General features: G+C 32.2%; 1 protein-coding gene across 1 annotated transcript in view; it reads left to right on the plus strand.

Annotated features, from left to right (window-relative positions):
• LOC143233796 (WW domain-binding protein 11) overlaps positions 1-16484 on the plus strand; it is a 33911-nt gene extending 17427 nt beyond the window's left edge. Inside the window, exons 8-14 of the mRNA XM_076470477.1 lie at positions 1665-1777; positions 2719-2772; positions 3777-3967; positions 5907-6120; positions 7402-7587; positions 11963-12289; positions 16136-16484. Coding sequence (XP_076326592.1) covers positions 1665-1777; positions 2719-2772; positions 3777-3967; positions 5907-6120; positions 7402-7587; positions 11963-12289; positions 16136-16254 — 1204 coding nt within the window. The 3' untranslated portion in view covers positions 16255-16484. The remainder of the gene's footprint in view (positions 1-1664; positions 1778-2718; positions 2773-3776; positions 3968-5906; positions 6121-7401; positions 7588-11962; positions 12290-16135) is intronic.
• Positions 16485-17092: the final 608 nt, after the last annotated feature.

Genomic DNA, 17092 nt, shown 5'->3' on the forward strand with positions numbered 1-17092 from the left:
TGGAGCTTATTTTCTATTATGAAAAAGGTATGTCCCACTGAGGAAGGAAAACATTGTGGTGAGGATCAAAGTTTTGAAGCATGTAGAAAAGACAGTTGCAAATGGTAGAGGTTCGTGAGACTCAGTGCACAAACTATAGACTGGAGAAGTGTGGAAGGCCCCTATACAGAGCAGAAGTCCCTAATGGTGAACAGAGTCCAAAATCTTCAAGGCCAAGGTCCTGGCAGAGCCATAGAGCAGAGACCCCTAGTCCAGTTTTGATTGAATGGTGGCACAATAGATTTTTAGCATAGAACATTGATCCTTTTGGCCTTCATATCCAGGTGCAGTTGGATGAATTGGGTTTGTCCTTAGATAGCATTGCTGTATCTACTGGTCATCCCACCATGGCTTCTTACCATCCCCAAATGTAACCTTTCTTTGAGTTATCTGAAGAAGGCAGATACTCTTGGTTGGAAGTACCACTTTCTATTTGCCAAAAATATTTCAAACCATCCTTCCATTCCCATTTACACAGATGGTAAATGGTTTATTGTGGCTCAGTGGTTGCACACAGAAACCCTTCTACAGTTTCTATATTCACTGCTGAATTGTATGCCATTTCTCGTGCCATGGATCATATTAAAGCTATGCAATACACGAAGTGTACTATTAATAACCGACCCATTTAGAACTGTACTGGCCCTGGAATCACTTCATGTTAGTTCTCACTCTGTTCTTGTCAGTATTCAAAACTGACTGGCCCATTTCTCTCTGTCATCTACTTTGGTCCAGTTTTTATGGATACCAGGCCATGTTGGTATTTGCAGGAATGACCTAGAGACACCACGGCTAAGTCTGTCTGCTCTGGTGCTATCATGGTCGTGCCTATCTCATGCATGGACTACAGTCCTGTATTTAAGACTTGGCTCCATGCTAGTTGGCAGTTGACTTGGAGTGAGCAACATGATAAGCAGCTTTTCCAGATCAAATCTTCTATTGCTCTTTGGCTGTCTTGCTTCCATAAAAATCAGAAGGAGGAAGTTGTCCTGGCGAGGTTAAACTTGTCATTTTTTTTATCTGAAACTGATGCACCAAGTGTGTGGTCTGTGTGACACTCAAGTCAAAACAGCCACATTAAACTGTCATGCAGTTATTATGACTGTGAGCGACGGTGCCATTTTAGACATATTTTTATCATGAGTTCACTCTTGATGTTGAACAGTGTCATTGGCAATGGTGACACTGTCTGCCTCAGTTGAGTTTTTAAATTTTCAAGGGCCATTTGTCTTTTTATCTCTTATGTTTATGATATGAAAATTGGACTTTGTTTCATTTTAACATGACTCCTTTTACATATTTTAATAATTTTACTTTTATTTTTACTTTTTTACTGGTTTGATGTAGATAGCCTAGTTGCTTTGCACCAATAAACACAAACTTTTTGTACTTTAGTATGTTCTTACAGCTGTTTCAAGTCTTACTTTTTCATGCGTGAAAAAGTTCCTGTATATATGTATCAACTTTTACAATGATTATATTTTACACAAAATGATGCAGAAATTTGTAGTTGTGTTTTTTATGTTAAACTCTTGTTTGTAAAATCTATGCTAATATATGTGTGTGTGTGTGTGTGTGTGTGTGTGTGTGTGTATGTCTAGCTTATAGTGTATATATATTTTTAGTCATAGAGAAAAGCACATTTTTCTAAGTAAAAAGAGAGTGCCCCCTGGTGTTCCTCCTGGTCCACCTCCTGAACTGTCTGATGATGAAGAAGATCCTTATGATCCAGAAGAAGGTACCCTTTTGCCCCTATTTTCATTTGAATAGTAGAGAATAGAGATTTGTATAAGAAGGTTTTGTTCTCCAAACATTGAGCATTTCTAAAGTTGTAGTATTTTTCATTGTGTTTAGTATTTCTCTTAAGATTTCTCTGTACTTGGAATAAATCTTTATAACATGCTGTCAACAAATTTCAAAAGGCTTTAATTTTAACGTATAATAGGTAGAGCTTTATTTTAAGTAAATTTAATGTGTTGTAAACTAGCTTATAATAATCCTTTTCTCTGGGAGAAAGATATCAAAACACTATATGTATTTATACTTGATGGAACAAAATAATAAAATTAAGGGAGTTAAACATTTTCTTATTTCTTTAGTATGAAAGAAATATTACATGGTGTATTTATTGTATTTACTGGAACATTGGCAGGGCAAAGATATTGTACTGAGTTTTGTAACATATTCCAAAGATTAGGTTAGGATTGAACAAAGGTATGTTGTGTTTATATTTATACCTGATTAGGGCAGGATGGAAAGATGTTAATTCATCTATGTTGTTATCATGTGCTAGTTTTGGCAGAACACAAGCAGGTGTTTAGATTTAACCTGAACTAAATTATTCATAACTTGAGGAGAGCAGATAGTTTTCTTTTAATTTCAACTGAATATTTTAGTATTTAATTCAAGGATAAAAGTTTCTGTTGTTATTGAATCACAAGAACAACAAGTGTTTGATTAGAAAATTAATATTTTTTGTTTAATAATAATGTTGTGAAGGTGCTTTAAATCTTGAACAAAATCTGTATGTTAATAATGAATATGTTGTTACATTGTGCTTAATACATAAGAAATTTAACTATTGTAATAACCCATTGCATCATGTTGAGTATTCAGTTGGGATAGGTAACCAACATCTTATTAGAACTAGTGACTGAAAAATCTGATTTATTCTTATAGAACCTCTGATTGACCATGTGGATCCTCTAGATGATATTGAATCTGAGAAACCATGTAAGAAACTTGGCATTTGTGAAAATTATCCTGTAAATGAGATTTTCATGCATAAGTGATGTGTAATTGTTGAATTCAGAACTGTGTTAGCAGTCAGTCCACTAGCAGCTGTACAGATTTTTAATGTAGCATAATGTATAGAGTTATCATTCAGAGTTAATTAATAACTCACACTTTAATAAGTGTTGAACTATACATTCTAAATTATACTGTATAGTGTGAGTGATAGTTAGTACTGACCAGTAGTTTATCAGACATATTCTTAAGTCTAGTACTGTCTGTACTAGTGTGTGAGAGTGGTAGAGTTAGTATTGACCATTAGTTTATCAGACAGACATTCTTAAGTCTAGTACCACCTGTACTAGTGCGTACTGTACAATGTGAGCGGTAGAGTTAGTATTGACCATTAGTTTGTCAGACACACATTTTTAAGTCTAGTACTACCTGTACTAAAGTGTACGGTATAGTGTGAGTGATAGAATTAGTATTGACCAGTAGTTTATCAGACACACATTTTCAAGTCTTTTACTGTCTGTACTAGTGTGTACTGCACAATGTGAGTGATAGAGTTAATGAAAGTTCTCTGTTGTTTGAGGTTAATTTTACAAGAATATTTGCATAATTTGGAACAAATATTGTAATTGGTAACCATTTTTTAGAAGGTTGTCCTGATATTTTTGAAAATATTTGGGCAGTACGTCTGTTTAATGAGCAAAAAAAATAAGGTTGTTGTTGTGTAGTTTTTAAGTTTGTAAGTAGTTAAACAGAATTGATTCCAGAAAAAGGTTTATTTAGAAAATTATTTTGATCTGAATACAATATTGTTAGAAAATGGTTCTGTATTTATAATAACTGTGTGTGGGGGTATGAATACTATATTAGTGTTTGATGAGAATATTGTTACATAATGGTTATATATATGTAATAAAAGTTTGTGTGTGGCTTATGGATGATTGAAATATACATGAGAATTATTGTGTGAGAAGCTTTTGTTGTTTATTTAGTTCGAGGGAGAAAAATACGGTTTGCTGATGAAGATGATCACATGGATGATGGTCCTCCAGGTGAGGAAAAGAAAGTTGAACAAATTACAGAATATAAAAAGGATGAAGACAGTGATACTCTTCAGCCAACACCTCTTCAAGCCAAGATGTTAGCCATGGCTGGAACGGATATTTCAGAATTTTTGAAAGAGGTATTTGATGATTATTTACTGGACTAAGAAATGTATACATCAAGAATTTTCTTTGTTAGTGCTTTGTAAACATTAGCAGTTGTTGCATGTATATCATAACCATCACCTGTTTTGCCATTTAGTATTTAAAAACACGTCAAATATCAAAATTATTAATAAAATGGCCAACATAACTTTTGGACTTGTTAAAATATATTAGATCTATTTTCTAACTACATATTTTATTCAGTCTGTGAGTGTTTTTCAAAGAAAAAAGTTTAATAGTGTTTTAACTGTTCTGTGCCTACTGCCTTCATTACCGATGGTGTGTTTCACTCAATACAGAGAGTATGAAGCCAGTTTAGATATAACAAATACCATAGTGGTTAGAACATTGTGTATATAAGCCAATTGTTACAGTTAAAACATTTTATTAGCTGGTGAATCATGTTCTAATGAAGAAAAACTTTAGTGTGTTGCATGTGCATAATCTTTAGATCGTTTTAAGTGAATATGTGCAGTTTTTTAAGTAACCCTGTATATTGTGTATGGTATTTGCTCTTATTTTCCATGGACTGTTACTAAATCAGCTATGTAGGTAAAATTAATAGTTGATAACTTGGACATCAGATACTGGATTAGTAGTTGATATCACTAATGATTAGGTAACTGTAATGGTAATGTTTATACATGGTTACTAGATATCTCCAGTGATAATGTTTGTACATGGTTACGAGGTGTCTATAATGACAATGTTTATACATGGTTACTTGGTATCTGCTATGATAATGTTTGTACGAGGTTACTTTTTGGTATGATAGTGGTTTAAAGTGTAATTGTTGTGATTAACATGTTTATGACAATCTTGTGTTCAGTGCCTTTCCATGGACTGTTACTAAATCAGCTATGTAGGTAAAATTAATAGTTGATACTTGGACATCAGATACTGGATTAGTAGTTGATATCACTAATGATTAGGTAACTGTAATGGTAATGTTTATACATGATTACTAGATATCTCCAGTGATAATGTTTGTACATGGTTACGAGGTGTCTATAATGACAATGTTTGTACATGGTTACTAGGTATCTGCTATGATAATGTTTGTACGAGGTTACTTTTTGGTATGATAGTGGTTTAAAGTGTAATTGTTGTGATTAACATGTTTATGACAATCTTGTGTTCAGTGCCTTTCCATGGACTGTTACTAAATCAGCTATGTAGGTAAAATTAATAGTTGATACTTGGACATCAGATACTGGATTAGTAGTTAATATCACTAATGATTAGGTAACTGTAATGGTAATGTTTATACATGGTTACTAGATATCTCCAGTGATAATGTTTGTACATGGTTACGAGGTGTCTATAATGACAATGTTTGTACATGGTTACTAGGTATCTGCTATGATAATGTTTGTACGAGGTTACTTTTTGGTATGATCGTGGTTTAAAGTGTAATTGTTGTGATTAACATGTTTATGACAATCTTGTGTTCAGTGCCAACACTTTTTTTTATCATATGTTGGTCATCCACTTTTTTTAAAAAATAGTTTTTTATAAACTTTTCATAATTATGATCTCAACTTTTATGCATATTTTATTTTTTGGCTTAAAAAAGATAAATGATTACAGAGAAGTGCCAACGACATGTAATAAATATTTTGTGTCACAAACCCTTGTGATAATGTCAGTAAAGATGTTTTGTGAATGACGAACGCTAGAATGATGCTGGCACGTATGTGTTCAGTCACAAATATTTAATTCTTGAATATTTTGAAATGTACTGAACATTGCTGAAGACTGAATATACATATATCCTAAACATTCAAGAAATAAATATTTCTTACTGCACACATATGTATAAGATGTTAAATCTTGCTGTTTATTATTACACAAATGAGCTTGTTGCAAGGTTTTATGAACTAGTTCAGAATGTTTACTACTTATTGCTTTTAGCTGGAAGCTGTACACAAGGAAAGAAGCCATGGTAAAAGTAAAGATTCAACACCAGAGAATGTAAAGAAAGACACTGCAGAAGATGGTAGAGAAGAAGATGAAAGAGAGAATATAGATGAGGCTGACGAACATCATGAAGAAATTCCAGCATCTGTTCCATCTGTTCCTGTAACCTCAACACTTCCTCCTGGTCCACCTCCAGGCTTACCACCTGGTACTGATTTTTATAACATATATAACTTTAGCATGTATATTTTTTGTCCACTTCAGCGTTTACCACCTGGTATAGATTTTGTGTGTGTGTGTGTGTGTGTGTGTGTGTTTAATCTTAACACTTTATCCTGGTCCACTTTCAGGCTTACCTCTTGTTTTTGTTTCATGGATTTATTAACCCTGACATTTCCTTTGATGAAATAACTTTTCAGCAAAAATATTGTTACCCACTCTGATGTATCACCATTTTCAAAGGTCAGGTCATGTGCCACCAATATTTGTTTCTTTTTACAATTTAAATGTTAATACTAATTACATACATTTTATATATATATATATAATGTAAGTTTCTGATCAATGTTTAAAAGAATTATAATTCAAAAGCAAAGTGAAATATTTCTAATGTTTTTCTAAATTTTATATATTTCACAACATAACAAAAGTATGTTAAACTACATAAATTTTGTAAAGCTGAAACTAGATATTGTTACTGTTTTATCATGTAATTTGTATAATTATTTCCACTATGAAAAAGGAAAAATTGAGGTATACGAGTGCCCTCCTTTAAGTCCAGAAAGGGTTAAATATTGTAAGGTGTTGTGTCTGTATACATGTAATGCTATAAAATATTTCTGTTTCTTAAATACAAGAAAGAAATATTTAACAACTTTTTTTCTATGTAACAAACGACCCTTAGAAAGTTAAATTGATTTGAAAGATGTCTTATGTAAGCTAGGAGACTTTTCACTATTTATTGAATTATAATATTAGAATGTCAGGGCTGTGAACAATTTATGTATGTTTCTGTATCTGTAAAATACATCCTATCAGTATATGAGATCTTAGTTAATGTATGGCTGCATATTTATAACACATGCTTTACCAGTTATATAAGAAAGATTATACATGCTTATGTATACGTTAGTGCCATAAGTTTTGTCCTTTATTCTGGGAGAGGGTAAAGTGTCGAGCATATCTAGAATGTGAACCGAAGAAATTATGATACTCGTCTTGTTTCCGATTTGGAACAATAGGTTATAACAGGGATGGCAAAATTTAGCAAGATAAGAGTAGCCAAAGAGTTGGTGTGGATGTTCAGCACTACATTTCATGTATCAGTTCAAAATTTGGAATGGTTATGCACAGCTAGCAAGTTAGATTTTGCATACTTTATTACTTGTAACTAAGTGTTAGAGTTTGGTATATTTATATTAAAGTTCCAATAATTATTCTTTTTTCAAACTTAATTTATAATGTATTTCATATTTGTTCAAATTTTAAGGACCACCACCTATGATATTCCGCCCACCTCCACTTCGACCTGGACTTGGACCGCCACCACGACTAGGACCCCCAGGGATTCCTCCTCCTCCACATAGTCGACCTGTTCTTCCTCCAGGGCCCCCACCAGGTCCACCTCCACGAGTTGGAACTTTACCACCACGGTTACCCCCTGGACCTCCCCCAGGTGAGTCAAGTGTGGTGCAGTATAGCTTTGTGAATTACTCCGAAATGATATTAATTGACAATATCAAGAATACATAGTCACTAGTCAATAAGTTGAGAAAATTTACATGAGTTATTTATACTGAATCAGAATTCCTAAATAAAAAAAAAAAGACATTTTGTTATAATTATGTGAGAAGAACAGTCATATTAGAAAACAGCTATGTATTTCACAACTAAATTCTTTCATTCATATGAGCAGTGTTCAAGTATTTTTACAAATACGGCTGGCCTTAACCTGTTCAGCGCCATAGACGAGATAACTCGTCCAAGTCGATCGGTAACACAGTGCCATGGATGAGTTAATTCGTTCTCAATAATACCTAACTTCAACGCTAAATGTCAGCACCATACATGCATTTGACCTACTTACAAATTGTTTCACTTTCGATTCAAAATGGCGTCATGAAAAAGTTACAAAATGAAGAAGCATTAGAGTTATTGTAGCAGCTGAAATGCTTGGCAGTCAACAGGTTAAGTTGACTTCACCACTGAACTATAGTTGACTTTGAACTTTATTGCATTTTTTCACTTGTGAAGCCATGACAGTTTTATCTCACCAATAAAGTTCCTAAGTAATATGTACTGTCGGCTTAGCTACCTTATCACATACTTGTTTTAAATTTGTTTTCAATGAGATGTTTGGCAAACATTCTTTGTGCTTCCATCTTGTTTGGAACATCCCATATCTCAGAATTCTTGTCTCTTGTCACATTAATAGGTTAATCTTATAACATCTTATATATTAAAAATTATTCCCCCAGCTTTTAAGAATGTATTATTTTAAGAATTTGTCACCATTTTAGTTTAAGCTTAGCAATGTTTACTCTGATTTATTGGTTGAAAGACTGTTTTCATACCTTTTATATGTTTCTTTTATCTTCTGGATTCATGATGAAAAGTTGTCGTCTGTCTTTCTTTACAACCAAGTGTAAAATATAAGTCGAGTATTTCTTCATCTGGCCAAATAGAATATTTATCTGAACTGTATTCTCATTAATGTAGGTTGATAATCTGATAGTGTTTTAATATAGTAGCACATGTTCGCTGTTCTCAACTATACTATTAACTCTAACACACACATTAACTTTTGCACTGTGTTGTAATCCTTAACTTGACCTTAATTATAAATAATTTTTACAATTTCATATACTTCCAAATGTGTAAGTAATTCACAAGTATAATATACTTGCATTAAGGAAAAGAAAATGTGGTTGATGTTATTCTGTTCTTTGGTATTTAGCTAACAGACAAACCATTGTAACTCTGTATCTGCAGTGCATAACTTGGAACTGTAGTGAATAAATCATTAACAGAATAAACACTTTGATCTCTATGTGACTTATGCAAAACCTGTTCTAGGATTAATTTATTAAAATAGGTGATTAAACTATTCACTTTACATTGTAGGAATGAATTATTTGTAATCATATCCGTTTATCATGAGCTACATATATTGACTGTGATAGTTCTATAGTATCAAGTGTATTACGTCTGCTTAACTTCCTTGAATATTTATCTATATATGTATATAATATAAATGATCTTTTCATTGGACTTAACTGTATTAAACAGTTAAATGCTAGACATATTATAATTTAAAATTCCATGTATAATAAAATGTTGTATGTTATTGTATTTTCAGTAATAATAGACAATAATCATAGATTCACGTTCTCTGTACACAACAAGAATATTTATATGTTACTGTATTTTCAGTAATAATATATAATAACCTTGTATTCCTGCCCTCCATGTATATACTAGCCATCCTTACCTGCTATCACCTGAACAAATCTTTAGCTATTTTTAAACAGAAGGCTCAAAACTTTTCATGTTGTTGAGTATATAGAAGTACAAATACTAAAAAGAAAGATATTCTGTTTCAAGTATTCTATGAAATTAGTATGAACAAAAATTTAAATATAATTATTTCTACCAATAATGTGAATTGTAACACTTTTTCATGTGCAATTTATTTTTACAAGGTGTAAAGTAGTAAGTTTTGTAACATGTTTTAAAACGAAAAACATTTTATAGAATAAAACTAATAAACTTGTATTCAGCTGTCTGTTCAATTAGCAACTGTATACTGGTAGCCAAACCATCCAACTTACTGTGTAACTTAAAATGAAAACAATGTTTATAAACATATTTACAGGACCTATGTGATTTTAAATTAAATAAAACCTTTTATTTTACAGTGTATTTGATGTATAGAAAATGTATTTGTTTTTCTGTACGTAATACCTGTACTTGTATTTTCTTCTATTTATTGTATTGAAGAAATCAAATCAAATTACATTCTATATTCATTATAACTCTATGTATTAAATAACTTTAACACCAGATGTCAGTTGTTATTTTTACAACTATTGCCTAGATACCTAGTTTGATATAGAGTTCCACAGTTAAGGAATGTTTATCACTCAGTACTTTGTTGATCGATAACAGGGCCAAAGACATATGAATAAAATTATTTTAACTAATATAAAAGGCTGGTTATAATTCTACATATTAATGAACCAATATTATGAGTCTTAAACAACATTTATTAGAAGCCACTTAACATTATGGAAACATTGTTCATTTACTCTACTTCTGTATGTGTTTTTTATCCTCTTACTTACTGGTGAAACTAACAGCTGCATGTTCCTTCAGAGATGATTTTTCTTTAAATGATTGAAGAAAGTTTCTATCACTTATATCTCCTTCAATTTTTCTAAATCTTTTTAAATAAAAATCCTTATTATCCATGCTGCAGAAAAAAAGAGATTTGACCTGATTTCTTTTTTCTACTCATGGATAGTGATGGCTTTTATTTCAAAAGTTTTTTATCAGTTTGAAAATCTGAAATAGAAACAAATAAACATTTAAATAATTTTTACTAATAATATGTTTTTGATTTATTTTATCAAGTGACAAATGGCAGCATACACTCTATTTTTGTGGATTAAGGACAAAATTATAGGCCAGAAAATATTAACAAACGTTTTTTGCAAAAAATAACAGGCAGATACATACCTTGAGAAATTTTCTAGGATGTAAGCTGATTTTAAAGTTCCTTCCTCTTGGAGCTATAACATAACTGACTAACCGACTGACATACAGAAGCTGTTTTATTAGTGCAGATGAACATCAGTGCATTTTTATTGATCATTCACAATATTCATAGGTTGATGTCTCTTGTATAATAGTAATATATGTTAGTAGTTTCAGCAATAACACATGATAAACATGGATTCTTTTATCTCGTGTAATAAGAATAATACAGTAGAACCTTGATTAATGGGCACGTCATCATTAAGGGCAGACCTTTTTAATTTCTTTCTTTATCTACTATTTATAGCCACACTAAATATTGCAGCACAGGTACCTCAATATTCTAGACTAAGAGCAGCATCTTTAGTCTCATTCTCTATACAGTCTCTCGATAAATAGGCAGTTTTCTTTGTTGCCATTAACTTCCAAACATCCCAGATGGATAATTATTATTTAAACACTTCCTATGTTTATTGGATAGGCTCTAAATTATATACTGTAATAAATCTTAACAAAGTGAAGTTTTATTACTCTAAGGAATTCTTATTGTAAACACTAGGATACATTAAACTTATAAATTATACACAGAGTCATCAGAGCAGAGGTCAAGCTGGATAATTTCTGTGGGTATCCTTTGTTGCCCTCTAGAATATTACAATATTATAGTGTCACACAAGATGACAGAAGCAGTGATTTGTTGTTTTATTTTCAATAGATTTCTCACTCAGTCACTGATAACAAAATAAATATAAAAATAAGTGTGAAATGTTTAGTAGTTTAAAGTCTAAAGAGAAGTACACTTTGAAACTTTGAGACCAGTAATAAAGAAAAAAAGGGCAAAGCTAATTCACCCCCGAGACCCCCCCCTTTGGGCAATACCTTATGTAATGACAATGTGCAACTCATGACCACCCACATCCTGCATACACCAAAAATAATGGAGAATCTTATAATTCAGAGATTTAGTATGTTCAATAAGAAATCCAGCTGTGCATGGTTCATTTTTTAAGTTAAGAGCAACATATTGTGGAGGACAATTTGGTTACAGTCAGAAGAGTGCCATTAATATCAAGGTTTAACTATATATATGTTATTGTATTTGCTGTAACCATGGATTTGTGCCCTCCAGGTGTTATTATGAACCTTAATGTATTTTCAGTAATAATGTGCTGTAACCCTGGATTTGTGCCCTCCACGTGTTATTATGAATCTTAATGTATTTTCAGTAATAATACAGAGGTATTTTCAATTCATGCCAGTGAACAGTTTGTGACATCTTAATGCTTTATCTACAGGGATTCCTCCACTTAGGTTGGTACGTCCTCCTCCAGGTCTCCCACCACCACCTGGTGTTCCCTTGCCTGGTATTCCACTTCCTAGTGGGCCTCCACCATCTGTTGTTTCCACAAGTGCTTCAGCTAATCCAAATGTTGTAAGTGCTCCACCTAGTCTTATCCAGAGGCCCAAGAATTCCTTGTTGGCAGAAGAGGAGAAAAAGAGTTCAGCTACTATTGAAGCCAAACCACAGATACGTAATCTAAGTGTGGACATTACGCGTTTTACACCGACTGCCTTGAGAATAAAACGAGAAGCCAGAAAGGGCCAAGGAAAGGGTCATCAGAGTAAGTAATAAATATAACAGTTCTTGAATGACTATAATAGGCTATCAGATGAACAAGTAGAAGCATTGTTTGGACAGTTCTTGAAAGACTATAACGGGGTATCAGATGAACAAATATAAGCATTGTTTGGACAGTTCTTGAAAGACTATAACGGGCTGTTAGATGGACAAGTAAAAACAATGTTTTGACGGTCCTTAAACAATTATAACAGGCTGTCAGGTGGACAAATAAAAACAATGTTTGGACACTTCTGAACGACTATAACAGGTTTAATGAAACCTATAACCGTTGTTTAATGAAACAAGAACATTATATACATAAGAGCTTGTAATATATTATTGTACAATCTAAATGTAATAATTGTGCACATGTAAGAAATAAATATATTCTTCCTCATTCCTTACTTTACATATATGTTTGAAATGACAGTATTTTTGGCTTGATTTACTTTACTGCCTAGTGAAGTAGAGAATATCTTTTAATTAGTTTATTTGACATTGAACTTGTGTTAAAAGCACCTTTCTAGTACTTGTTGGTTATTATTCTCATGTTATTTGCTGATATTGTTTTTCACAGTAAATAATAAAAGTTAAGTTTTATTCTTATGAACAACAAGATATGTCTATAAAAACACTTCTTTCTTAGCAGTATGTCTTACATGTACTGAAAGTTCATTAATAACTTCAACTGACTAATGACTAATTTCATTTTGTATAAGTTATCTCTGATTATTCATCATCTGACTTTATCTTAGCTGTGTCTTTGTTGTTTCTCAAGTTGGTTATTTCTAAATATTTATCTAAAGTTACCCCATCAAAATTCATGTCCTTGTAGTTTTTATCAATCATGTTTTTGAGTGTGTATATTTTATCATCCATTCCAAGATATATAGTTTATTTTCATCACTTTTAATGTTGTACATTGAATTTGCACTTTTCCTTCCAGGAATGCCATTTTCATTCATGAATCAGACTGTTTAGTAAAAATATAACCATGATAAATGTTGGTAGAAATTTCATTGTAACTAATGTCAAAAATATTTTTTTGGAGATGATTAAAGGTTCTTCAAGGAGATTTTGTACACAGAATATCTGCTGTAGTTTTAATGCTACAGAACTACTAGGTTTAAATAACCAAATTTAATTTGCTCTTTTCATTTCTCTTCAACTTGTGTGTCTTCAAACATTTGTACTCACTGGGATGTTTTACAGAAATATCTGCACCTGTGGCAGTGTTTTACAGAAACACCACCATTTGTTTTATATCATATATTTAAACCATCTAGTTTTAGTTTCTCCTGGAGTCTGTTTATTTAACAAAAAAGCTAGGTATTTTGTCTTTTTCTTTTATTTTTTCAGTTTAGTGCATGTTTATTTTTCTTTTATTAGTTGTAAATAATATTATTTCTTCATTTTTGTTATAACCTTTGCATTTATATAAATATGTAAACTGAAAAACAAATTATTGTTCTGTATGCCCTATTATATCTTCATTTAAGCTACAAAAATCCTGCTACATTTAAGTTCCTCTCTGAATTAAACTCATGTAGGCTAAAATTATAAGTTGTGTATGCTGTGGATATATCATGTATATGTGATGTAACTAAATAATGTAAGATGTGTATGCTGTGGATATATCATGTAAATGTATATGTGATGTAACTAAATAACACTATGTAACACACATTTTGTTCCTGGACAAAATGTGTTATTTCTTAATTGCTTATGTTATAAAAGTACAGAAAATGGCCATTAGTCCCTACAAACTTTGCTTTTGTGACCTGGATAATAAAATTTAGAAATTAACCTATTTTCTATGTAAAAACAGGCAAATTTGAACATTGTCATATACATAAGGTCTGAATAAAACAACATATGAATCAGGATTTACATGTATTTATGCTAAAGTTATACAAAAATGAACAAAAATGTTTAGAAGTGAGTAGTCTTTCGAGATTTGCGATTGTAATGTAAATTACTTTCACGTATCAGTCCCCAAATATAGTCTCCCATCATGTTTACGTTATACGCTTCTTGGTAGTGGCGTTCAAAGTCCAGTATATCTTGGTGGAAGCGCTTGCCTTGCTCATCTGAGTATGCTCTCATGTTCTCATTGAATTTATCAAGATGAGCCTCAAGGATATAGACTTTCAGGGACTTCCCGCAGCCCATTTTGCCGTGGTTCTTCACCATTGCCTCAACCAGTTCCACATAATTTTCGGCCTTGTGATTGCCCAAAAAGCCCCAAACCACTGCGACAAAGCTGCCCCAAGCTTTTTTACCTTCCTACTGAGCTTCTTTGGGAATTCTGTGCACTCCAGGATCTTCTTTATTTGTGGTCCAACGAAGACACCAGCTTTGACCTTTGCCTTACATAGCTTAGGGAAGAAGTCTCGAAGGTAATTGAAGGCTACAGACTCCTTATCAAGAACTGTGACAAATTGTTTCATAAGACTAAGATCTCTGATCGAGTAATTAAGGTCACTTTGGTTGGGGTAGTATGGGTTTCTCTCACCAGCTGCACCTCTGATATTGTAATCTGGATTTTCAATGTCTACCTCCTCTTTTGATTTGCTGCTCTCTTCTGAGAATGGCTGCTTTCTCTCTAGTGGAGTGGGTACAGGAAGCTCAGGTCAGTGTGGTGGTACTGGGGCAATGGATGATGGAAGGTCCGGATACATGGTGCAGATGCATTCTTGCCAGCCCGACGTTTGATGGGTCCACCATGCAGAAGTAGCAGTTGCTTGAGTGGTCAGTGGGTTCACACCAAATTCTTGAATAACAAACTTCATGGCTCTCTTTTCCCTTTTGTACCATCCTACAAAAGAGCAAAATAAAATTATTGTGAAGAATAAATTTATCTCATCCACAACTAATGTGTAACAGGTTCATGCAAAATATTTTATATGTGATATTTTTTCTATACTATTGGAAATTAAAAAAATATATATTTAAATTTTAAAAGGTCTAAAATTTGTATAATATAAAATCTTACTGTTCAAGCAAGCAAAAATTATCTGTCTTACCTTCTAGAGTTTTTTGCAGTGCTCACAGGTAAAATGAGGTGCCCAGGGTTTGTCTTGATCCCCGACAGGCATGTCAAAATATGCTTTGTAGGCTTCACACATTTTAGCAGATGCTGTCACAGAGTACGTTTTGCTCTTGTCTTGATAAATTGTCCACATACATAACAGAATGCATCTGGAGAATGTTTTCAGCTTCTTGATACCATCTTTGATAAAATCAGACAGGTCTATGTGTTCACTTAGGCAGCTAGAACTAAACTGAAGTGGTAAGTGGTGAACCTCTGTATAAATATATATTACTATGGAAAGTTCTAGAAAATGCTAAAAGGTTCTTGAAAATTCTCATAAGTTCTACAACATTCTAGAAAATTCTTGTAAGTTTGAGAAAATTCTCTATCAGTACTCAGCACTGAATCTATATGGAATGTTCTGGAAAATGGGTAAAATTGAAAATTCATTACCCAGGTCACAAAAGCAAAGTTTGAAGAGGAAAATAGGTCTTTTCCATTTACTTTAGGCGTAAGCAATTGGGAAATAACACTTTCTGCCAAGGAACAAGAAAAATAACAATTTTGTTACGTAGTGTAATATAAGATATGTATGCTGTGGATATATCATATAAATGTACATGTAATGTAACTAAATAATATAAGTTATGTATGCTGTGAAAATATCATATAAATCTGTGTTATAAGCTACATTTAAATTGGGTGTATATTATATGTAATGCTTATGTTATTCAGTTTTCATATGTTAGCAGATATAAAGCTTAGAAACTGTAATTATTTCTGTGTGTAATTCTGTTTACTTTCTGTTTTCAGTTGGAGAAACAACAAAAGAATCCCAGTTGATTAATGCTTTGAGGGCACCTTCAGTTACAGTCCCCACAAAAGATGATGCTTATGAGCAGTTCATGAAAGAAATGGAGGGATTACTATAATAAGGGGGAGATAATTTCATTTGTAAAATAGTTGTGTGTGTGTGTTAATATTTTGTGTGAATCAACATGAACATTTCAGTACCTATTCAGAGTTTTTTTTTTTTCCCTCATATTGTTAATTTTTATACCACCATTGTTTGGATCATTCTGTAAGCCTAATGATAATTAGATAATGTTTTTGACATCATATTCTGTTAAAAATATTTCTGGTAATAAAATTAAAACTTGAATATGTTGCTGAAAATCTTCTCTTTATTAACAGATCAAATGTACAACAAAATGGATGGTACTAAAACTAAGAATACAGCTAACTTAAGCAAGTGATTTAAAAATACAGAAATAATTTTAATGCCTTTGTTTAATCAAAACCTTTACATTTTTTCCTTGTTTTTAACAGTCGGCTACTGAGTTTTGTTTTCCACCAGTATTTTTTCAGTACATTTTGATATCAAGAATGTATTCTGTTACATCAACTTGGTAAATGTTCAGTAGTCCTGAGTGGAAGTTTTAATAGTCACTAGTGTTAGCTGTTAATTATGAAGAATGCTTTGCATACAGTGATTGAGTAAATTTAACAGTAATTAAAAACAACTAAGTATATATATATATATTTCACTAGTAAGTGTTTCCTTCTTCAGCCATCAATGTACTTGAGGATACATTAAACCATGAAGACTATTTTTACTCGTACTTTCCTACCTGAATTATAATGCATTATCTGTAAAATACAATAAAAAATAATTCAGCTCATAATTGGATATGTATATGAACAGGCAACTCTTGTTCATACAGTTTTATGGGCTGGTCTGGGCTTTTGAGAATCTAGTTAATTATGTCT

This window comes from Tachypleus tridentatus, chromosome 12 (assembly GCF_004210375.1).
Source record: "Tachypleus tridentatus isolate NWPU-2018 chromosome 12, ASM421037v1, whole genome shotgun sequence".
Classification (NCBI taxonomy): Eukaryota; Metazoa; Arthropoda; class Merostomata; order Xiphosura; family Limulidae; genus Tachypleus; species Tachypleus tridentatus.